Source organism: Harpia harpyja, chromosome 15 (assembly GCF_026419915.1).
Source record: "Harpia harpyja isolate bHarHar1 chromosome 15, bHarHar1 primary haplotype, whole genome shotgun sequence".
Classification (NCBI taxonomy): Eukaryota; Metazoa; Chordata; class Aves; order Accipitriformes; family Accipitridae; genus Harpia; species Harpia harpyja.
Window position 1 is genome coordinate 14011085 of NC_068954.1, and position 24880 is coordinate 14035964.

General features: G+C 36.7%; 1 protein-coding gene across 2 annotated transcripts in view; it reads left to right on the forward strand.

Annotated features, from left to right (window-relative positions):
- The window catches only part of NBAS (NBAS subunit of NRZ tethering complex), a 191999-nt gene extending 168795 nt beyond the window's left edge, over positions 1-23204 (forward strand). For both annotated transcript variants that reach the window (XM_052810054.1, XM_052810055.1), the window contains 3 exons: positions 5320-5464; positions 12095-12223; positions 22424-23204. In XM_052810054.1, coding sequence (XP_052666014.1) covers positions 5320-5464; positions 12095-12223; positions 22424-22699 — 550 coding nt within the window. In that variant the 3' untranslated portion in view covers positions 22700-23204. The remainder of the gene's footprint in view (positions 1-5319; positions 5465-12094; positions 12224-22423) is intronic.
- The last annotated feature ends 1676 nt before the right edge of the window (positions 23205-24880 follow it).

The window sequence follows — 24880 nt, forward strand, 5'->3', positions numbered from 1 at the left end:
CCTTCATTTGCTTAGAAATGCTTCCAAGAGGATTTGCTTCATCTTCCCAGGAACTGAGGTGAGGCTAACCAGCCTGTGTCTTGAGACTATGTGCTAAGAACAAACCACAACTTTAATTGTATGATTAGGTTATTTATTTATTTATTTATTTGTTTAGTAATTTCTGTTATTACTAAAATCCAGTGTCTCTCTTCACTGCTTTGACTTTGACAGGAGGCTTTCGAAAGCTTCAGGAGAAAATTGCCCCCTTCTCTTTCACTAGTAACAGCCACCTATACTGGTGGCATGGAGAACCTCTGACTCTTATGATCCCCAAATGTGATCTACAGTGCAGACTCCCAACTATTTTTCCGAAATTCAGCGCTAAATTCATAGTCATTATCTCCAGGGAAATAAAAAGTAGTTCAGATTTGCCAGATTTTCTCGAGCTTGGCTGAAACTCTAGACAGACAAAAAATGAAAATAAATGTAGTTAGTGGAGCAAGCAATTGTGTTCATAGCATAGGAAGCGATATTTTTTGGGTTTCGTTTTTGGCTTTTTTTTTTTTTTTTTTTTTTTTAAAGGGTGATGGGCACAGGCCATAGTTACCACCATTGTTTTATTCTTCAGTTGTCTCTGCTAGCTTAAAGGGTGGTAAAAATCATCTAGTCTGTTGTCTTCCCTGCGTGCGCATTGTTTTGCTTGGGGAGAATAAAACTGAGGCTGCATCTTGAAAGAAATGACAGAGATTTAGTTCTCCTTCTGCCCCCTTCCCTCCCTCCCCCCCCCCCCGCCGTAGGAATGTTGCATTTCTGCTTTTATTTGTTTGTTTGTTTGTTTATTTATTTAATGAGTAAGTCAATGATGGTTCAGTTTTCCGTTTCCTACTAAGAGTTGTCCTGACCGAAAAATATATCAAAGGGGGGCATTTTTCAATCCCTGGGGTCTTTCTGTGTTTATATTCTCATTGCTTTCCTTTTATTATTGCTTTTGTTTCTGTCACTAACAATACTCATTGTGGCTTGAAAGTCCTTTGTAGCTCATTTCTAGTGCTTTCAAAAAGCATACGTGATATTTTAATAGTAGACAGCATGATCATAGTTATGAGTCCTTTTTGTAAATTATCTTTTCCTCTACTTAGTTGTATTGGCTCAGTCAAATATATTTTGGAGTTCTGTTTGGGGGGGGCGGTGGGGGTGGGTGCTTTTTTTGTTGTTTTGGTTTTTAACAAGCCTAAAAGACAAACATTTAAGTACTTGTTATAAGGACTTAACCTAAATTGAAATCTAGGCCACATAATTACACATTTTATATAAAACTAAAAAATGTGTATTTTTTGTTTTTTCTAGAGAAATAATATATTTGGGGTGCAGAATTGTTCTCAAACTGAGTTTTGGCTTTTATTATTAGTGTGCTGTCATTAAAATGAATTTGAGAGAACTCAAAACATCTGTCTTAACAGTTAATAGTGCTCCCAATATGAAGTTCTGTCCTCATTCCACCCTCAGTCCCACCACCTCAAGTATGATTGGTTTTAAAAGTCAGGTACAGCTCTCTCTAGTATTCCCTGGTATAAGACAGGTTTAATTTCATAAACTCTTCTCCAGTAGGTAGGTAGATTTTTTTTTTCTGCTGCCTCTTGTTATAGAGTGCTGGGAATAGTTTAAATTTCTTTCTAATTATTTTGAATGTTATTAATTTGAATTATTTTGCTTTGTAAATCCTGGAATTGTCCATGCCAGCTAGGAAGCAGAGATTGTGCTTTAAGTATGAGGCCCAACATCAATCAAAAAAATCTTTGGTACTTTCCAGCTTAATTATCTTAATTACCTTCTCTCCTCTGTCTCCCCCTTGTCATTGACAGTCACTATCATACACCCATCTCTGCATCTTTGGAAGGCGGTCTGCTCAGGGGTGTTCTCCTCTTCTTGCATTGCACGTTCTTTCCTCTTCTGCCTTTGTTGCATACTTCCATGTTAATAGTATTCGGTTATGCTTATCTGCCTAGGGTTTTTTTTTATATATATGTTCTTGAAATTGTGTTTCTGAAAAACCTGCCTTGATGGCTGGGTTAGAGTAAGGAGCAGGAACTGTTGTGAGGTTTTCAACAATCTCATTTTAAAGCAAGTTATATTAAGAAATTCTTGAGCAAAGAGGAAAACTGTGAGCAGCTAAGCCAATTGTTTAGCCATATGTATTAAGATTTTTGTTTAATCTTTACTTATTTTTTCCTCTTTTGCTTCAGAAAAGGGTCGTTGTGAACTGATTGTTTACTGCCAGTGTAACGATATGTGCAGGAACTAGGGAATTTTAGCCTGAGTCATCTGAATACTTAGAATTTTGTTTTTTCAATGTAACAGTAAGTATCTAATACTTATGATTGAATATAAAGCTAGAAAATACAATTTACATTCTAAAAAGCCTCAGAAGGAAGGAGAAGTAAAAGAACTGCAGTTTGGGGGTGGAGGCAGTTAATAGCCTTTTTTTTTTTTTTTTAAAGAATTTTTGTGACCTCTCTGTTAATGATTAGTCTGTGCTTTTTAATGTTTTTTTTGAGTTCTTGTATTTTAAAACACTCCAGCTAGTGTAATGCTCATTATTCACCTGCAAATATGATTCTCTTCATATCATTATATGCCATTTTAACTGTGAGGAAACAGAGAGGTAGCTTGGTTGTTTCAGTCAGCACTCAAAACCATATGCTTTTTAAAATTTTATTTTTACACCCTTGTTATGCATGCGTGCTTTTCCATCTCATATTCAGAAGTCATTTGAAATATTTCATAAAGATGTTTCTAAAAAAATTTTTTGACAGTACCTGAAGCTCTGCAGTCCTTTGGACCTTGCTGCCTACATTGAAAAGGCATTTTTTGTATTTATTTTAAATATTGATAAGGTGTTTTGGAACTCAAAAAAACCAGCTTTTAGGGACTCAGTAGCTTAGTTCACCTTTCTTTTTTTAACTTCATCCAAAATTTCTTTTGGTTCTGGGCAAAAAAATAATGCGTTCATGCTGAGTTTTTGAAATAATTACTTTTTTCATGTTGAGAAATAACTTCTTTTTTTTTTTTTTTTTTTTTTTTTAACCATAGTTGAACTAAAGTAAAATTCAGGAGAGTAGACTACTGAATTCTACCTGTAGATGTGAGGTTTTTGGTAACCGAATCCTGTTTTTATTTAGAGTTAGCAGATAACAGATATTTTTTAATAGATCACACAAGTATTTGAAATAATTATAGGGAATTGTGTTGAGAAAAGCTTTCATATGTAAAGTATATATCTGATACTTTACTTAAATAAACCAACCTGCACATGGCAAGCCTTGTGGCCTTGCATTTTTCTGGTTATTTCTAACTTCTGTGTTTTGTAGTGTGATTTCTGTTTTCTTTCTAGTGGGGAATTCTTACAGGTTTTTGTAATGTACTCTAGAGGCAGCAGCTATAAAAATGGAAATTCATTATGACTCTCCATGCCTCTAAGTCAGAGATGGATCACGTAGCAGGAGCTATCAATTTAACCAGTGGCAAAGATGGAGTTGCAGGGTTTTTTTCTTCTCCTAACCTTTCTGGGGGTTCACAGATTAAGTTCATCATGTTCTGCTTGTTGAATAATCTGGCATCTTTGGGTTCGACCCATCAGGTTGGAAGGAGAGGAGAGGAGCGGAGCAGAGGAGCTCTGCTGTTCCCAGCCAGACTTCTGGCAGCTCTGTGCTCAGTGACTGTGACTGATGGAAAGGCTCAATTAAGTTGTCAAAAGGAATAAAGATAATGACTTCTATTTAGTTAGCGTTCAAAGTTACCCACTCCTAGCCTCTCTGTCTGGTTTTAATGTTAGGATATAATGTCAGCTTCATGTTTACATATTTGTTTACAGTTTTACTTTTGAAAGTGGAAGATGAGCAGGAGAGAGCTTTTATATATGAAATAGTAGATACTGGTGGTTGTTCTCTCCAGAGTTGTCAGACCTATTCCTTGGTATATGTCAATCCAACAGACTCTCTTTACGGACTCCATTTGTAGTGATATTAATGTGTTGCTTTCAACAATTGCTGCTAAATAATATATTTGAAAAACAGCACTTTGACAGCACTTTACTGCTCCTTCCCTCATGTGCTGGATGAGTATCTTAATTTACACTAAATTGTAAGACTAACCTGCCAGATTTGGTCTTGCTGTGATTCTTTTTTATCTTGTTTTCCTTCAAGCTAAAATGAAAAGTTTCCCATATCTTTGCAATGCTGATTAATGGCCAAAGGTATTGATGGGATAATTTTTAAACCACCTTTTGTGCCTTCCGAAGTTTATGGACAGATGAACATAGTGGTTGTGTTACTGTGGCTTAATATAATCATGATCTAAGATGTGATTGTGCATGATTTTAGCCAATTGTAGATGGGAATTGAAATGCATTAACTTAATTCACATTAGGAAAATGGCAGTGTGGATGTGTTTGTGTCATACTTCATGCTGTTACTTAAAAGCTCCGGTCTGCTACCCATTTTTGTCAGTACCTCCAGTCCTAGCAAGTACATCTATCCCTAACAACAGTAGGCAAGCATCTCCATGATCTAGCAAATAGCAGCTGTAGGCCAAGAAATGTTTCAGCAACAAAACTTTGTAGTAAACATTGCCTTTACCATCATGAGTGATAAAATTTACTTGTATCTACTGTCTGTCGTCTGCTTAAGTCTGACTGTGTAACGGTGACATGGCATGCAGTTCTGTGTGGAATGAAAAGAACATTTTAAATATGTAAAGCAAATATATCTGCATCCATATGTACTAACAGACAAGTACAGATGTGTGTACTTTCACTCTCCTACCCTGTTTGGATGGGCTATACAAAATGTTTATTTTTCTTTGTACTTGTTGGACCTGAAAATTAAAATATGAATCTTGGAAATATATTCTCCACTCAGAAGCAAGGGACAGGTACTTGAGAGACAGGTTCTGTTAGAGTGTGATCAAAGCAAACAAAATTAGGAATGCTGGATTCCTGTCACCCCTCCCTCGATACCATTCTGCTTGGGAAATCAGCTGGTATAAAGCCAGGAGAAGCTGTTCCTGTGCTCTTCCAATTTGATCAATCTTTATCTGGTGTGTGATTCCTCAGGGATTGTAACAGCATGTCATAATTCAAAATACTTTAAGCTTCTTTGTTGCATTGAAAGAATGATGGCATCAGGATAGTAACTTATCTCAAAACTTTTTCCTCTCTCTTATGAGATTGTACTTTAATTCACACACAAGAAAAAAAAAGAAAAAAGAACACCTACAGAAAATGGTGGGGGTGTGTATGTATATTTATATTCTATATACATCTCTGTTTTTTCTGGGCAGATCACGCACAGATGATAATCCCTGGGTGAGACTGGGGACCATTATGCTACAGAGATGCCCACCTGAGGAAAAGGAGAACACAGGAAATGAAATTTTGAAAATCTGCCGTTCTTTGTATGAGACAAAGCACGTGCTCCCTGTTGAGGTAAGCTTTACCTTTGGTATCATGGATATGAGTCCTGGTTTTGGGTCCCAACTACAAGAAAGATGTTGCCATACTGGATCAAGTCCAGTGGAGAGCTAACAAGGTGATTAGGAGGCTGGAGCACAATAAATGCAGAGAGGCTGAGAGAACTGTGTGCATTCTGTCTTAAGAAAAGGTGGCTGATCATATTGCTGTCTTTAAATATGCAGATGAGGAATGATGTAGGGGAGATGGAGCCAGCCTCTTCTCAGAGATGCTCAGTGATAGGACAAGAGGCAATAGAGACAAGTTACGTCATCAAAACATCTCATTACATACAAGGAAAACCATTAAAGTGGTGAAACATTAGAACAGGTGGATGCCTAGAAGAGACATGGAGTCTCTGTCCTTGGAGGTATTCAGAACTTGACTGGATCACATCATGGGCAATTTGATCTTGTTGGACTTGTTTCAAGTGGAGGCTAGTTGGATTAGCTGACCTTTAGAGGTCTGTTCCGGTATAAATTGTTCTTTGATGTATTTGTAGAAGGGCTTTAATAGTGTATTGTCATTGAAGTCAGTGTGGCAAAAGCTGTTCATTAAATAATCAGTAATTTTCTCACTAATAAATGCATAAAGATTTAGTGAGGAATCCTTGCAAAATGTGTAGGTGGTTGAAAAAAACTAATATACAAGTAATTGCTTTGTAATAATCATGGTGTTCTGTCTTCCTTAACTACGTATGCATACTTCAATACAAGCATCTCTTAAGTGTAAAATTTTTGAAGCGTTTTGTACATAAACATTGTATATTAATGAAGACAGATTGGAGAAATGCTTAATAAACTTCACACAACTTCAGAGTAATCGTGCATATTTTTAGTAAGCTGATTAATCCCTTACAATCATCTTCATGCAATCACAGTCTGTTATGAAAACAGCTGATCTTAAGACTAGAAGCAGAATAGAAACAACACATTCTGTTTAAAATACAGACAGGTGGGTGTGTGGTTTTTTTAAATAGTCCAACAGACTGATTTGAGTCAAGTTCAAAATCTGTGTAAAATATGATTCCAGAAGGTGTCAGTAAGCTGAAATAATAAATACGTTTATTAATTTATTCATTCATCCCACCAAAAATTTTTGGTGGAAGGTAGGTCTCTGTATCCCTGGGACTGGCATAATTATATGTAGCTTTTCTCTATAAGGTGTTGAATGGCGCATCATAGCTTGTAAACTCATGATCTTATTCGTGCATAGGAATAGTCAAACTTTGTCCAAGTAGAATTTTCTGTCTCACCTTGGTGATGCAGAAAGACAAATCCCACTGAGGGTCACTGTCATACAGCAGTTGGTTCACCAAGAGCTCTGTTCAAGAATTGATCATGATTTGCTCACTTCTTTTAATTGACTAAACTTTTTCTTAGACTCCATAACAAGTCCCTGTTTGCAAACAGTTTTGGTATTGTTTGGCAGTTTTGGTTGGAGGTGCCTTCCTTTTTTAATGGTACAGGATGTTGGAGGAGCCCTCCACGTAGGTATGAATGTACAGGTACAGTATGAAGATATTCTGGTCCTCAAGCGTAAAATAGCTTTACTGATGTAAAATGCCTTTTTTTTTTTTTCTTATGACTAGAAGGCTGTACAGCAACAGGAGTTGCAGTAAAATGTGTAATTGTACAGTTACCTACAAACACAGGCTGTATTGCTTTAAGTCTCTACTTGGGAAGAGGGGGAATGACGTGGATAAATTTAAGTAACTTATTTGTATGCACAGCTACAGTACTTAAGTGCACAAATTAGAGAGTTGAGATCGCATGGCTGAATAAGATGAAAATCTGATTACTGACAATTAACCTGTTTAGATGACTTTACATTTCAATAAATACACTGATTAAGAAGACAGACCTAGAATGATGGACTTCTAAAAACTGAGAGCGCAATTTGTCTCCATGAATAACATTTGCCATTCTGAAGACCAAAGATTGTAATGGAAAAAACATTTAACTTCAAGTCATGATGGTCTGGAAGTTAGAAAAACTGTTTCTTCAGATGTAATGAGAAAGGTTTCTCTCTTCCTTTATTCTACCTCCTGGTGGTCTTTCTGGTTTTTTACAGCCAAGTTCTTTTTTAATGTCATGTGGAGAGTTGCATAGCTTTAATCTTTGTATCTGTGTATGTGTGTTTATTGGGGTTTTTTATTTTTTACATTATTCAGTGGATAGATTTTTCCATTCCTCTTAGTTGAAATAAGCTTTGTTTTATTTGCTTGGAAGGCACATGTGTTTGGATTGCCTGACATCTGCACTGCCTGATTAATCTCTTTAGAAAGGGGCAAATCATTCTCCCCGCAGTAATTGTTAGTGTGACTCCTCTGAATATCTCACGTTTTTCTATCAACCTATGGGTCATGTGTCAGTTAACATAAACACCTAAACGGGAGGATGCATCTAGTCTCTTATCTGTTAGATATCACCCTGCAGTCCTAGTGGCCATAAGATGCTTATCTCCTGGAATAATATAGCAGCCAGTTGGTCTCCTTTTTTCTATTTTTTTGTAGCTAGCTGTCCCTGGTTTTTATATATGAGTTTACGTTGTATGTTTTTCTTCATTCACAGTTGTCTCTGATCATTTTGTTCAGATAATTTTGAATTTAAATGCTGCCCTTCGGTCTGCTTTCAGCCTCTCCAGGCACAATACTGTTTGTACTCATTATCCAGCCCTTCAAGCCATCCATGAAAATACTGAATAATACTGGACCCAAAACAGACTCCTGTGAAATCTGGTTTATATGCCTCACTGGTGTCACAGCGAACCATCAGTAGCTGCATAACTAGATAGAAGACAAAAGTGATCTTACAAAAGTTTCAGCTACATCATGGTAATCCAGATTTTGAATTAGGACTTCCCTTGTCCCTCTCGCAGGTAACATCATACGTTCTCTAAGCACAGCCTCTCACTGCAGGCAGGCAGACACTCAAATGCTTTCGAGTGCTTACTGCAGAAAAGCAAGCCACTTGTGTTGCTCTGAGAAGCACTGTGGGTCGTGGCTTGCTGCTTAGGGTTGGATTTCCAATTCATGTCCAGAGCAGCAGTGCAGTCACTTTGGGCAGAGATATGAGGAGGTATTTGTACTCTTTGGACAGTTTTCAGTGCTTGGCAAGTTGTCAAGTCCCTTCCTGTGGAAAAAGGGATGGAGGCCACAGCAAGTGTTTGCAAGTCGGACCACACTATCCTAAACCTTACCTCCCTGGTGCAGAGGACAGTGACTGTTTCATGTGACATCTTCAAAGTCTTGCTCAAGTCAAAATATGCCATAGTTGATTGCCTTATTCCTAACTACAGAACCTGTTGCAGGGCCCTGTGGGAACATATTTCTATGCAAATTTTTTTGTTTGGGTTTTCATTTTATGTTTTGATGGTTTTCATGAACAGGGAGAGTCTGATAGGTCTACAATTTTTCCCCCTGCGTGCCTGCTTTCTTCCATGCCTGAAAGACAGACCGTATTTCTCTTTTCCAGTCTTTTGTAACCTGTCATGCTCTCAAGGGCGATGTCTCTTAACCTGATTTATTATTTCTTTAGGTGTTTGGGGGTGAATTCTTCAGCCCCAGAAACTTCTTTTTTTATTCTAGTGTGAATTTTCAATGCTGAACTCTCACCCATTGTTGTTGTCAACTGTTAGCTGTTCATTTGCCTGAGATCTTTTAATAAGAATTAAAGCAAAATAAGTATTTAATACTTTGTTTTTCTTGGCTTTTTGTTACTGTTTTTCCTATCGGTATGTCATTAATCACAATGTAGTGTCATAAGGAAAACAGAGGCAGTGCAGTCATACCTTATAAGAGATATGAAGAAGAGTGGATAGGAAGTACCCTTCTGCATAAACCACTAGCGAGACTGGCATTAAAATAAAGCACCCTGTTAGTATAGCTGCATTTTAAGAGGACACTGAAAAATGAGGGGCAAAAGAGAGAACCCACAAAAATTAGTGCACAGATGAAAATACTTTGAAGTGGAAGACTGAAGGAGTATATTGTCTTATCAGCGATCGAGAGGTGATTGATTGTATTCTGCAGATATTTTTTAGATGGAACAAAAGCTAATAAAAGTCTCTCTTGATTTACAAAGAAAGGCATAACAAGAACCAATTGAGTTTAATTTATACCATTTCAAATTTTAGCATAAGGAATGATATTTTGACAGTAAGTATAATTAATTATTGGAACGTGTATTTCTCCTTCAAGAGAGATGATGGATTCTCTATACTCAAACATTTTTGTTGGTAAGACTGGATATGTCTGCTAGACATGTTATCATCCGGCACAAAATTACTCAAGTCATCTGACTGGTACCTACCTGAAATCTAATGACCTTTGGCTTCAGAATCTGTTACTGTAAGATAAAGTTAATTGGACGGCTAAGCCGTTAAAGAAGTTAATTGGATAGCTAAGCATGTGTTTCCTTATGTGTAGGCCTTTATGCCTCTGTGATGAACAAGGCAGACTGTGTTAGAAAGTGTCCCATTAGAATGTGTAACCAGTACTAGAGTATAATTGTGAAGCATCTAAGAAGAAAACAAAATGCTGGCATATCATCTGAGTTAAATGTTATTGCTTTGAACAGCAATGTTAATATCTGTATTATTGCGTTTATGTGCCGAGAGATTTAATTTTTCTTTAAAGCAGCTCATTGAGACAGCAAACTCTGATGTAACATCTGCAGCTTTTCTCTCCCTGCCTTGTTGCTTTAAGAATGTACAGTATGTAGTTACATTTTACAATTTGCTTAGTTTCCTTTTCTTCCTCCCACAACCCTAAAATGTGATTTGCCGTTCTTTTAGAGAGCCTTTTTATAGTTACAGGTTATTTCTTATGGCACTGCTTCTCCGGTTGGTTTTGAGAGACTTTCAGACAGAAAAAGTTACCAAGCATGGTAAAATTGCTGGTTTGTTCAGGTTATGCATCTTCTGACTCTCAGAATTTATTGTTCTGAACATAAGTTGTATTTATTGCTGTGGATACATGTTTTCAAGAAAAGGAGACATGTAGAGTGGATCTCTAACTTCGCATTTAGTAAGTTTGCTGGAATGGTTAGGTATACTGCTCAGAAGAAGTAAAATGGAATATGAAATTATCAGAAGTTGAATAAGCATATGACTGATCAGACAAAGGTTAATGTATTTATTTAATATTCTTGATCCTGTATCATATCCTTCACTGAAAACATCAACAATCAGTAGCAGTACAGGATACAAGTTTAAAGGAACAAGTCTGGGTAAGAGAACAAGCCTTGCCTCAGTGCCTCAGAGCTCAGTGTGATGGAATATAACCTTCTAGGCAGTGTTTCTTGAACGTATAAATTCAGAAAAGACTGAGCACCGTGCAGCCAGAGAGCTCCCTGTGCCAAGCAAGGCCAGGTATCTGCAGAACATTACAGTTGGAGTATTTAACGTCTCTTCATCTTCAAATAATTTTTAGGCTTTTAGGTTCACAGCTACTAAAACCATGCTGCTAAAAGTGTGGTTGCATCTTGGTCGTCAAATTGTTACACTTGTCATTAAACTGCAAAAGATGTAAAAAATATGACTTGCACTCTCTCAGTTTAATATTTAGCTGATGAGCTCCTTCAACAATTGCTCTCTAAATGTTGGAGTGAAACAGAGAGCACCTCTAAGAGTTGGATACCGTTTTCAAGGTGACTATCATACAATATCCAGAGCACTTAGTGTGAGCTGTCCTGGAATATCCCTGATGAGCCTCATTGGGAATTGGTTGTGACAAATGACCCAAATTCTTGGAAGTTACAAAAAGGGAAAAGGAAGTTATAATTTGGTTTATAACATCATTTGTTAGTTGAAGTACTTTTTGATGTATAAGTGAATAAATCACTGCAATGTTGAGGGGGAAAAAAAACCCCACAAGTTACATGTAGGTTGTTTTGTTTGTTTGTTTTAACTAAAGGCCAAGGTAAAGATTTGGAAATGCACAGTAGGTTTGTTGCGGGGGTTTTTTTGTTTTTTTGTTTGTTTGGCTTTTTTTAAAGATACTTCTCTGGCCAGTTTTTTTCTTGCAGAGATTTATGATGCTGAATTTGTGCTATATTATAAAATATGAGAAATTAGATGAATGGGAGAAAGTTAATTTGCTAAACTTTAATCATGTATAAAAACTTGTATAAAATTTGGAAAGATTTTGCAACAGAACTTTATGATGTTCAACTCTGGTACTGTTATTTCATGTTGATTTTGTTCTACTTTTATGATTGCATAATTGAGTTACGGAAATGTCACAGGTGCCTGTTAAGTTTCTTCCTATGCTTTGCAGTATTTCCATAAGCACAAATATATTAGTCCCACAGAGAGTTGTGATTGCTCTGTTGTTCTTTCAGTAAAACTCCAGGTTGCAATGGTGATTCAGTACCTGTCTTGTCTTAATACAACAAACGTTGCACTTACAACCCTGTATTTTGCATTTTTTTTAAAAATGTGTCCTTTCAAGTTTCTGAAGAGTTATTTCCAACAGGGAGTTCATTTGTTGTGGAAGTTGAGTTTTCATTTTGCATTTGACATAGAATTTTCATAAATTTTAGTGTGAATGATGATGTTAGTATCTCCAGAGATCTCACCAAATGAGTTTACTTTTATTTTCAGTGTATAAAAGAATTATGTTTCCTGCTGCTTAACCAGTCCCTCCTGCTGCCGTCCCTGAAACTGCTGGTAGAAAGCAAAGATCAAGATCTTCACGCTGTGGCACTGGAGCAGATAACAGCTGTTGCTAAGGTATGAGCAGTTGAATTAACCACCTTTCAGAGTTTGAGGTAATAAATTAGCTCTTTTATCTTCATATAGTAAGCAGAGACTATTGAGACCCTTATTATTAACATTTTCCACAGCTATTGCGTCCACAGTGAGCAGTAACACACAGCTAGTAAGATCTTTTATATATACTTGAGGTGATTAAAACTCAGCACTTTCTTTAAATTATCTAGTATGCTATTTTAAGTCAGTGTGGTGGAACAGAAACTATTCGGTTATATCAAGTAGATTGTTATTTCTCTGCTCATACTCTAGCACTTTGGGGGTTTTTTAAGCGATAACAGTACATCAGATGAGTTAGCTTGTTTCTGACAAACTTGGCAGTCTGTTTATATACACGTGGAGAGCTGTTACATCACTGGTTTTGCTGTAGAAAGGCTGAAATGCAAGACGGTATGTTTGGGGACTTTCATGCAATTCTGAACAGGTTTTATTCAATACTGCAGCGAAGTTTCTGGAAAAAAACCCTAAATACTGTCTTTTTTCCTTTGGACAAGAACTGAAAGACATTACTGTATATTTTTCAATTGTTATATAAAGTTACATTACTCTCTCTTTCCTGTGTATGTGCTTTTCAGTTAAGAAGGAACTCCTAAAAAGATAAAGCTAGTCTCCTAGACAAAAGCATTATATTATCTTTTACCATTTTTTTCTGAAAACTGTGCTGGGTTTAAAACTTCTTGAAGCTCTTAACTGAACTTGTGCATGTACAACCTGGCTTTCTTGGATTTTATGTTAGCTATCATCTATGATCTAGCACCCTACCCCAAAAGAGAAGGGAGGCATTGTCTCAGACCTTTATATGAAAGGGAATGGCTTTCCTGTCTGGCTGAATTAACTGCATTGAACATTTCCAGAATTACAGTATTTAGGTAGGAAAACCTCATCTCTAATATTTTCAAATTCTGCACTGTATCTTAGGGAGCTCTTGGTTGTGTATTACAATATAAAATAATAATTGATGGTAAATTTCCCATATGATAATTCAAATTGAAACTGCCCATATGGAAACAGAAATGGAACTGTGTGTATCTTTTAAAAATAAGCATCCCCAAACCACAAAATCTTTTGAAAATGTGATTTGTAGGAATTCAGATTGAAATTGTAACTCTTTTCTGAGACACACAAAGTAGGCAAACATGCCCCTGTTTCTGCAGGAGCTTTCTAGGGCAGGCCCTCTTCTCTAGTTATATTAATTGCCACAAATTTTTGAGATTCCTTGGTTGCAGCAAACGGTGCAATCCTATCCCCTACTTTCACACCATCCTCTGTTCCCTGTGAAAGATATTCTGCATCCTGCCCTTCCCAAGATTCTCCCTTAAGTCTCCCCTCCTCGCTTATTCCTGCTCTTGTGCTGTGTCTTTCCATCTTATTCTGCACATTGTATTCCAGAGGCTTTCTCTTTTTGCATCCATTGGATAGCTTGAGAAAGGATTTATCTCCTTTCCAGAACGCAGCGGTGAAGACCAGTCAGAGAAGCAATAGATCTGGAAGCATAGGCTCCATCTCAGATGTTGTTAATTTTCCTTCAAAAGGACGTAGTTACCAAAATGGAGGAAGCACCAGATTTTTTAACCTGTTCTCTATGAACATTTTAAATGGTAGCATGGAAGGTGGCGGGGTGTATTACATGTAATACGCATCTGCTTGTATCAAAATTCTAATATCATAGTTAGCATCCAGTATGAATTTGGAGTATTTCCTAGTTCAGTTTGGCATTCTAAAAAAGAACCACAGGTTTTTATGAAGGTGTTCCTATTCCCTTTTCTTTATACAAATCAACCACAAATTTTCTGAATTTTCCACAAAACATAATTTTATAAATATTAACCACCAAAACAATAGTAGATTATCTTTAGTATATTGATAGTTTTCTTTTACCACCTGCAATTTTAAATTTTGTGTCTGCAAAGCAAAGCTTTTTTGTAACTGGTTTTAAACAAGATGATCTCATTGAAAAGCAAGCGGGCATCTGATATATGCATGCACTTTCTCATCTATATGTTCTTGTTAACCTTTTAAAATTGACTTTTTTGTTAACAGATGAAAGCTGCTGTGTAAGTGACTAGCTCTGAAGCTTGCCAGCAGGAATTTGTGTCCGAGTACATTTTATTTAACTATTTTTAAAGCATAATGCTGTGCAGTAGCACTTTCTGAATGGTTACTAATTGTATTACTTTCTTAACTGGCCTTTTCTTTCTAGTGTGCTATGGCTTTCAATTTTCTACACTCTAGGTTGATTACGTTATATTGGAGTTTTAGGTCCAGGAACCATGTTATCTTCTTACTAATATAAAGCACTTTGTACACTTGTGCATGCCTAAAATAATAACTCTTTTTGGCCTTCTTATGCAGGACACAGCTTGATAAGTTGTTTCTAGTTTTTCCTTTGAAATTCAGTATTAATTTGAGCATGTAGTTCTGTAAGAGTGCTGAATAACCTAGAATTTTCAAAGCATTTAGCTTTGGTCTAAGTTTCGTCTTAAGTCAATGAAAATTTAACTATTGACTTCATTACATCAGGCATAGAGCTTAGCCAGTACCTTGAATATGACATTCCACTGCCAGTTTAGAAAAGCAACTAGTACAGAAGAGTGCAATGCTAAATTTAGAAGCCGTTCTTATATTGTTCAGGAAAGTATCTCTTACTCTTTGTTTTATATGCATCTCATGACTACATTAGTTGGTGCTGTACTAAAAGTGCATATGTCAATGTTGTTTATTCAGTATAATTTTGTATGCATACCTTTTGCTTTTTAAAAACAGTATTCGGCCTGTTAATGCTTTTTGTAGAATTCTTAATGAATTTTTCATAGGAAGCCCATTTCTGCTTACATTAAACAGGAAAAGGACAAATAACATCTGGCAAAGGGAAATCATAGCTATTGATTCCCTGACATAGTGCTAACACAGCTCACAAACATGGCTGTGAGAAAAATACAGCACTTGCTTGCTGATACGATGTATTAGTTAGCCATTTGTTGTATGTTGCTGACAGCTTTATGGATGTTTACAGTTAAGGATGATGCTGAAGTGCTGATACTAGGAATTGTATAGCTTTTGCCTGTAATAAAACAACCAAGATTTTGTGTAAGCTTTTTTGAAATTGCAGACCTCTCTTTTTATTGTGTATCTTTTTATAAACTGCCACTTGTCTTTTTTGGATAACAGAAATAACTATTCTTCCTCTGTGTTGTGTAGTGTGTGAATAATTTTTAAAAGCAGTTTACCTAAATAAGGCTATTATTGACAATAGGGCTCAGATTTTGCCCTTAAGAGTCAGATTGGTTTTGAGAAGGGTTTCAGTGTTGTATGTTCACTTGGATATCTTTCAAAGATTAAGACTGGGTTTTATACTTCTGACAGAAAAATTAACTTGTTGGTAGTTATACTGTTAAAACAGCTAACAAATGGGAGTTAATATAATCAGTGCAAATACTTCTCCAATCAAGGCTTTAATAGAAACTAGAACTAGAAAATGGTTTTAGTTAATCTAAAATAAAACCTTAGCTCCGTTTGCATACTATACTTTCGATGATGAAGTACTGAGACTACCTTTGCAACATGATTTATTGAAAAACGTAATATGAAAGATCAAAGAATGTGTGAAATGATGCCATTTACGGCTAGTCACTTGATGTGGCTTACCTTTAAAAGAAATCTTGGTAAATTATGTGTATCTAAGCTAATGATGATTATGGTAAAATATCTTTCTCTAGTTTATTTTTCTAGGTTTTTTTTTTTTATATATATCTCTATCTCTTCTCCCCTTATTTATTTGTCCTATAGCTATAGATTCCAATGAGGAGTAAAATGAAAAGCATTTTTACCTCCAGTAGTAGTGAAGAGCTAATACTCTGGGAAATAACAGGTTCAGTTCTTTTCTGCTATTATGTCATCAGCAGCTCTTAACTTTCCATTAGTATCCATGTTTCATAATGCGTGGATTTTATAATGCATAAGTTATGGATGAAATATTGCCTATTGCTAATACCAGAACCTCTAGACAACTGCACAAACAATGCTGATGAGGAACTGCGCAGACCCTGACTTGCCCCTTAGGCAAAAGGTAATGCCTGACCTGCTCTTGCTTTTCTGAAATTCTCAGTACAGGAGAGATTTTTTTTTTTTATTCTGCACACCCCCCCCCCCCCCCAGTACACTGCATCATAGCAAGTATAGGTACAATGTCCATGTAGGCTGTATTAGCAACCAGAAGAAATACTGGATTCTGATACATGCCCTTGGTCTTGGGGAGCAGATCCACAAAATTCTTGCATTCATGGTCGCATGAATTTGTGGAGGCCTCGGTGGTTTATCAGTAAAGCCTTCTAGATGTCTCAAATTCCTCCTCTGAGTACATGAGAGGAGCTGCCACCTGTGGCAAAGCTGATCTTCACCCACCTATTTCACACACAAGCTTTCTTAAAAATTTTGCAGGCTGCCTGGCTCTACATGCCCAGGGCACCTGCTGCCTTGGTAGAGCTGGGTGCCTCAAGCCTGAGCCCATTTGCAGTTTGGAACATCCGTGTGCTGATGGCAAAGCCCCAGGCAGGCATGCTTAATAGTTATGTACTGACAGCACCGAGTTCAGCGTAAGACACAAACTGTCATTCTGATTCAGAAATATAGCAGTTAGCGTAGGGGTGAATACAGGTTGTACAGGGAAACTGCTTGAACCTCCCCCCCCCCCCTACTCCCTAAGAGCAGCACTTAGTAGTCTGGGATAAGGCTCCTCCTCATCTTGCTGAAGATGTGCAGAAAGAGTTTAGGACTTGTGGAGACAGAGTGCAAGTGGGTCCTCACTTCTGTTGACAGAAACCTTGCTGAGACATGGTTTTCCATCTGTAGATGCAGATCCATTTATAAATTCTGCATTTAAGAGACATTTGATAAAATGCACAAGCCCTGTTTGAAGCAGAGTGCTGTAGCACTGCTTCAGTGGAAATGAGTGCATCTGTTGCAGTTCTGTTTCTATGCTGTCTCACTTTCTAGATGAATATGTATGTCTCTAGCAGGGAAGGATATTGATCATCACAGTCTAAAGGAGCGAGCTAGTCATCAGAGATACCACTTGAATGCCTACATCTTGAAAGCAGATTTCAGCCAATACCTAAATAGGTATGTAAGTCAAGGAAAAAAAAGTCAGGAGTTCCTCTCCTTAGCGTAATTATCCCCATTAGTTCTTTTACTTGTACATGTGCGCATTATGTGTGAGCACCACACTAAATCTGTACTGTCAAATCCTGCTGAAGGAGAGATGGATATGAAAAAGTAAAGCTGCTCCTATTTAAGCCTTCCAGAAGTAACAGATACTACACTAATGAAAAATTCAGCACCCTTAGCATGGAAGTATTGATAGGCATAATGATTTTTCTCCACCGTATATACTCTGAGTGTGTCATTATTGTGGTTTATAGTTTATTCACATCTTCACACAATATGGAAAGTGGTTGTGTGTTAATTTGCAGAAGATACCTGCACCTCTGAGACTTGCTTAAACTGCAGTCAGCTGCATCCCATATCACTGGAACAGTGTTTCTGGGATCAGCGATAAACTTTGCTGGAACCAGCGTTCTAAGGCTTAGTTAGGATCTTGGGATAGCAAGGGCTCTGCATGTGCAGGCAGATCAGAAGTGACTCATCAATAAGATCCTACCTTTGCTGTCTTCCGAGAAGCAGCAGCTTTTTAACACTGGGATGGTAAGGTTGCTTTTTAGTAATTGTCTTAATCGGGTTTTACTCTCTTGGTTAAACTTGTCAAAAGAGTGATTTTGAAAAAGAAAACGTAGTGCATTTAGAAAGTTTGTGTCTACTGTAGCCTAATATTTGGTATGTATGCCAGAATTATGTACTTGCAGGCAGTCTGTGCTAATTTAAACATTTTAAATATGATTGAAATCATCGGTAAACAAAAATAACCCTGAAGATTGTTTTGAATTAATATTTTTCAAACGGTAAAATTTTGAGGATCAGAAGTCCATCTGAAACAGTATCCTGGCTGCAACAGATGGGAGAATTACAAGTGTAGTGAAGAGTAAGAATAGGGCAAATGTATAGGCTCTTTTTGAGATACTACTCTCCCAACTTCCAGTTATTTTTCAGCTGTATGTATTTGCTAACTAAATAACTGCCAGTGGTTTTCTTTCTCAGTTTTGTCCAGTTTCTCCTTAAACTTGGATGAGCTTTTACATTTTGCAGTATCATTTGCCAAAGAGTTCAACAGTGTAAAAAAAACAACTATATTTTTTTATTTACTCTGAACTTGATCCTACTAGGTTCATTTGATGCTTCATAATTCTTTTTTTAATGAGAGAATTTGTTTAATCAATTGCTTTGTACTCTAATGATGTTGCTATCTGCTTTATACCCTTTAAGCTGCCTCTATCCTAGATTGGGGAGTCCTAGTTTTGCTGAGTCATTCCTTGCACAGACACCATATTATAATCTCTGTGGTGTATTTTTACTTTTAAATATATGCTGTGTGTGTTTACCTTTTATGTCGTTGTAGTAATTCTTTGCTTTAATGCATGTTCTAATTTAAAATTAATTTTAAATATATGTAGTCTTAAGGTACATTTAAATTGATTTAATTTTTAAAAATCTTAGAGTTTTATCTAAGCATCGCTGCTCAGTGTATCAGCTATCTTAATTAAGGTTTTTAACTGTATCTTATTATATGTTAATTCAGTTAATTCAATGAATGTTAATTCATTGACAATCTGAATAGTTGTTGGTAAGGAATTTTGGTGTGTGCATTTGTTTTTATTTAAACTAATGACTGTTACTGTCTCTTCATATGCAACTGATACCCAAAACGTTGACATGATCTGGAGTTGCAAAACTGCTAAATAGTTAATCTAGTTTTCTCAGCTGCCTGTTTTTATACAGATTTTTCATTAAACCTTGGCATCTCTGTTCTTCCCACACCTGTCAGACTCCACTTCGATTGACCAAAGTGTTGCAGAACAGACAGTGGCCTTAGCTGCGTGAAATGCCTTCACAGGGTCTGGTTGCCATCTTGTGTCTCCATCCAGTTGCCTGGAGACAATTACATTACAAAGGTTTTCTCTTTCTGACCAGATCTTCAGACAGCTTTGAAGTCAGAAAATGGGAAATGTTAATCAATTTAAACCTACTGGGCTATTTGAGCTTAAGGATGAGCTGTCAGACACAACCAAGAGTCTTTTGTGCGCTCTTTTGTTATGTGTAAAGACACAATGATCTCATTTACGCTTGAGTACAGACAGGTTGCTCTGCTTCTGTGTTGTATGCAGGCATCTTCATCCCCATAGTATAGCTCAGGTGTATAGCTCAATAGTTTTATGCTAGAAAAGATCTTTCACTTTCAGACTTGGCTCTCTCCAATTTGTAGGTTTTTGGCATATGAAATCACACTAATCTATAGGACCTTTTGTTAACTGAATAATAGCCTAAAAAACTAATTTAAACCAAACCTCCTATCTTCTGTTAATCTCATTACTGTAATTACTGTTTGCGTTTTATGTTCATAAAATCAAACACCGAAGCCCTGTGTAAAGTTGCATCCTACATACAGGTCAAGAATAGAGCACACAGAGCTCAGAGGTGGGGCAGAATATCCCTCCGGCCTTCCATTTCAGAAAAGATGAGAGCTGTTTGGATAATGGCTTAGTATGCTGCGTGGTATGCTACAAGATGCCAACACTAGGAATTTTATTTAATCATCAACCTGTCTTCAACAGGAAAACGTCAGTAATTAACGTATGACAATTTAAAGGAATTATTAACTAATTAAAGACTTAAAGATTGGACAGCCTAAAGACTGGACATCCCCACAGTTCTTAGAACTGTTTTGTAGGCTGGACCTAAAACTGCTATGCACTGTTGCATTAGCTTTGTAATGCATAAGTGTGAAAATGTTGAAGACTTGGAGGAAATCAAGTTTATTTTTAAGATTTCAGTGGAAAGAAAACCACAAATACCTAATGAAGTAATGGAAGAAGTAGCATGAGGGTGAAACAGCAAACTCTCTTCCTGGTTAACATGATAAAGACATTCTGTTTTTCTGGAAAGCTTCTGAAGTTCCAAAGGAAGTGAAAATTGTAAATTGAAAGTAATGATCCTGTGTTATTAGTGGTAAATTGAAGGTAATAAAAAGAGGTATAATAGCTTTTCATGCTACAATATTTCATGTTTTGTCTTTTTCCTTTTTTTAATTATATTTTATGTTTTGTGGAGTGCATCTTCTCCAAAGTAGAGCAACAAGTTATTCCATTGCTGTTGCTTACCACATACATGCTTTCAGTCATCACGCCAACTTTTCAGCTCTTACACAGAAGCAGAACTTACATTCATTACTCTAAAACTATTTAGATACAATAAAGATCTTTCTTCTAAAGAATTTGTTGTTACTTCAAAGGAAGTTCTTTCTCGTGAAGCTAGTTGCAGATTTCTCATCCACTTCCATGCAAGGAGCTACCTGGTAGTTCCTCATGAACTCTCCATGTTCCTCTACATGCAAATGTAATATTGATTCCTCCAAATAAGATGCCAAACCTCGGGAGTCTTGGAATTCCATGCATTCAAGAGAAAATTATGTACTTGTTCTAATTTATGCTTTGAGGATCCTGTTTCTGGTTTGACTACCTGTACAAGGAAACTGGAGAGAGTAGTCTCCCACAGTAGATGGTCCATGTTAAATGGTGTGGATGATCTCTCACAGTGTATGTGTCTGAGTAGGTAAGATTTTTTACCAGTACATTTGGTTTTCTGGACTAATAGATCGTACTTCTGTTCAATCTTTCTGGAAAAAAAAAAAAACAGATTAAAAAATAAACACGCCACAACTGCAAATTCACACCGTTACTTGTTACTAAGAAATGAGTGTGGAAACTTCGTGGGACAGAGAATTGGGTTATAAGCAAGAAGTGCCTGTTGCAGTGTGTTCATGGTGACAACGGTGGGGCAAGGAGTGGATGCAGCCCATTGCACATGAACATGAGAAAGCAAAGCTCTGCACTGTTTTAGCTTGAACTAAAACAGGGAGACAAGGAAATTTTAAATGCTGTCCTGAAAAGAATCAGGGTTAAAATTTTGTGATGCTAATTAGATTAAAAATTGCTTAATTTCAATGAAGTGTCAGTGCCAAATCTCTCGGTATACAGTAGTCATGTTCTGCGTAGCAGCTGAACTGGTCTTCAAGGGTACCAAATCACTGGATCACAGGGTCTTTATTACTTGCTGGTACAGAAAATGAAACAGAGGCTAACCAGACAGTTTTGTTTTGTTTTGTTTTTTAAACTGAGAGGTTGTTTTGTAAATGTAGCATAATTTGATTAGTTTATTTGTAACTTTTAGGATGCAGTCATTGAAAACTGACTATTGTCTACCCCCCCTTTGGCCCTTTTTTTGGTTATATGTATTTGTTTTATTGGACTTGAAGTGGTAATTCACCTAAGCTGATTAAAACAACACTGCATTTCAAGGAACCCAGGAAAGACATCTCAACAGTAAATGAAATAATGTAAAGTATTCTCTAGTGTTATTTGTAAAGCTATAGACAAGATTTTCAGGAGAGTGTCTGCTCTCATGTATCAAGTAACCACATTTTTCTGAGGCACACAGGGTGCCTCGCAGAGGTAGCAGCTTTGTGCTCCCAATCTTTTAAAAAGTTGTATTCTTCTGAAAATCTCACCCTTGCTGTGAGTGCTGAAACTCTGGAAAATCTGGTTGAGCCTGCAAATGTTGCCTATCGTTAATATGTGGAATGTAATATATTATATTGATATAAAGTGACCAAAATTTAATATACTCTGCTCTGACCTTCCTCAGGGTGTCATTCTTCATATGGAGGTAAATGGTGTGGTCCGTTCTACACTGAGGCTGAGAACCTGTGAAAAGTCTATAAAGCTGTTCATGTAATCCTAGCCAGGTTGTTAAGCATCCTTATTCCTTAACTTTGTGCAGGTCAAATATTTATATTAATGTGAAAGAGACTGTTAAAGACATACCTTTACATATTCTGACATATGCAAAGTGTGTATCCCTGTTGTTAATCCATACAGAATACTCATCTCACTTTCAAGGTCACGCTGTGCAGTTAGAACAGTCACAACATGTTCTGGTTGATGGATGTATCTGGTAATTAATTTTTAATTACTTTGGATTTTTCTTTCTTCATAGGTTGATGATTCTAGTTGTGATGCTGAAATACTTTCCTTGCTCCTCAATGCCAAGTTAGTGGTGAAGTGCGTATCTACTGCCTTCTATCCTCGCCTTATTGACCACTTACTGGCTAACCAGGGAGAAGGAGGCTGGGATGTGGAGGAAATAGCAAAACAACTTAAAGAAGCAGGGTTCAACGCAGAGGCTGGGTCCCTCTTGATGTCTCATCGAGGGACTCATCCTGCACTCAGGACTTTTACTACTGCCCTCCAGGCTATTCAGCATTGGATCTAAAAATGTTGAATTTGTGGATTTGTCTGCCTTTTTGCTGGAGATCTTACACAAAAGGGAGAAATTGTTGTTCTAGTGAAGTAACGAAGTTAGTTATTACCTGTTTTGTAGAAAATACAAACAGCATGCTTACAGAGAATTCCCATATACTTCTAATAATTTTAAATAAATATTAGTGTGGACCGTATCATTCTGTTATATGACTAGGAAAGCATTGAATCTCATAATCCTTTTCAGATCAAAGTGTTAAATGATTACACTCTGTGACATATAAATGAAACATTAGTAAGCTGGCAGGTTATATACAATTTGTCTTAATTTCTGTAAGTAATTTACTCTTGTCATAATGTAAAACTAATGTAAAAATACAATTATAAAGATATATGGAGCAAAAAAAAAAAATCACAATGAAGAATAATTTCTGAGAATTTCAAAACCTTAAAATTTGATATTGTGCAATGTTGTTACCGCAGCTTTTGTTTGCAAGAAATAAAATATTTTGCATTTATCATAGTCTCTCTTCTCTCCTCCTTTTAGACGGATAAATATTTTTTCTTCAGCCCCTTTTTCTGAAATTCGTGTTTCTCCTTAGTGGTGTTTATTCATAAGAACAAGCTGAGCTTTTGTGTGCTTGCAGACGGTTCTAGTCTTTGACGTATTTTTCCCCACAATTTGGGAAGCCCCATCTCAAACCCTAAAGATTTGTTGATAGTTTTTGTGAAGGCACTTTCAAAGTATTTTACTTATATTTTTCCTGAGTTCTGAAAAATTACATAGCTGTATTTATTTCTAAACATCTTTCTTTCTTAATAAGGCAAAGTATTTCTGATTGTTTTCAGAGGTTTTTTAACAAGGGGAGTGTCTCTTTATTACACTGCAGTACCAGAAGGGTTTGATGTTTCCATGTGTTTATAGGAATTTTTTGTTAAAATTAATCTGTAAATCTTTTGCCTAATCTTGTCTTCAGATCTAATTTTGATGTAATAATGTACAGAAACATTACACATGATAAGATCCATAGGATAATACAGATTGGAAGCAATCTCTAGAGGTAACGTAATCTAACATCCTGCTCAAGGCGGGGTTCCTTTATTGTTGGAGCTGGTTGCTCAGGACTGTATTCTGTCAGGTCTTCAAAACCTCAAAGGATGATGTCCCACTGCTTGACTCTCCCCATGTTGAAAAACTTTTTATGTTTGTCCTCTTGTTTGAACTTGTTTCATTTCATCTTCTGCCAGTTGCCTCTCATCCTCCCACCGTGCACGCGGTGAAGAGCCTGGCTCCATCATCTTGACAACCTTCTTGTAGGCATTGGGTCCCCCATAGCCTTCCCTCCTCAAAACAAACAAAACCCAGAAGAAGAACACAAAAACTATTCTAGTGCAGCAATTGCAGTTCATAGGTGATTTAGCTGGTTGTACCATGCCTACAGTACAGACACTGGTGGTGGATTCCATTAACACCGGTAATATTCAGTCAAAATTTGGCAACAGAGGGATCCAATTCAGGTACGGTTGCTCTGTGCCTCAGTAATAACACTTACCTGAGCTTTCTGCTATTCAGGATGGCCAGCCCCTTCATTATGCAATATAGTAACAAACTGACTATTACCGAGACAGTAATTTCTAAAATTCTCCTTTTTCTTAAATGTCAGCCTAAATCATAAGGAAGGAAGAAGAGTGGATTAAAAGCTTGAAGTAGCTATTTCATTACGAATTTGTATTACCGAGTTCTTTCCTAGGCTTCAGGATTTAGAAATGGGTGGTGACATTTGTGGAACCAAAACTGACTCTTACTACAACCATCTTTGACTTGGGATCTGCTTTGTTTTATCAGCTTTTACTGACTGTGCAGAGTTTTCAGATGTTAGCCTTACCTCCCTGCTTACATAGGATTCTTAAGATTTTTAACAATGCTTTAATTCAGATTGTTAACTTATTTTTTGTATTTGCTGGTCCCAGCTGTCCTTCAGTGTTTTACAGAAGACTATCTCATCCATGTATCTGACATACATATCAAATTCAACTTTGTATCATTCAGCTATATTGCTTTAATTCTGGTCTCTTACGTTAGCAGTCCCAAGAGCTCCAGACTAGTAAAACAAAGTATATTGGAATTGCAGAGAAAAGAAAGGAAAATTTTAAAAAAGGTCATGTAACTGGAAATCACAGGCAAACCACAAGG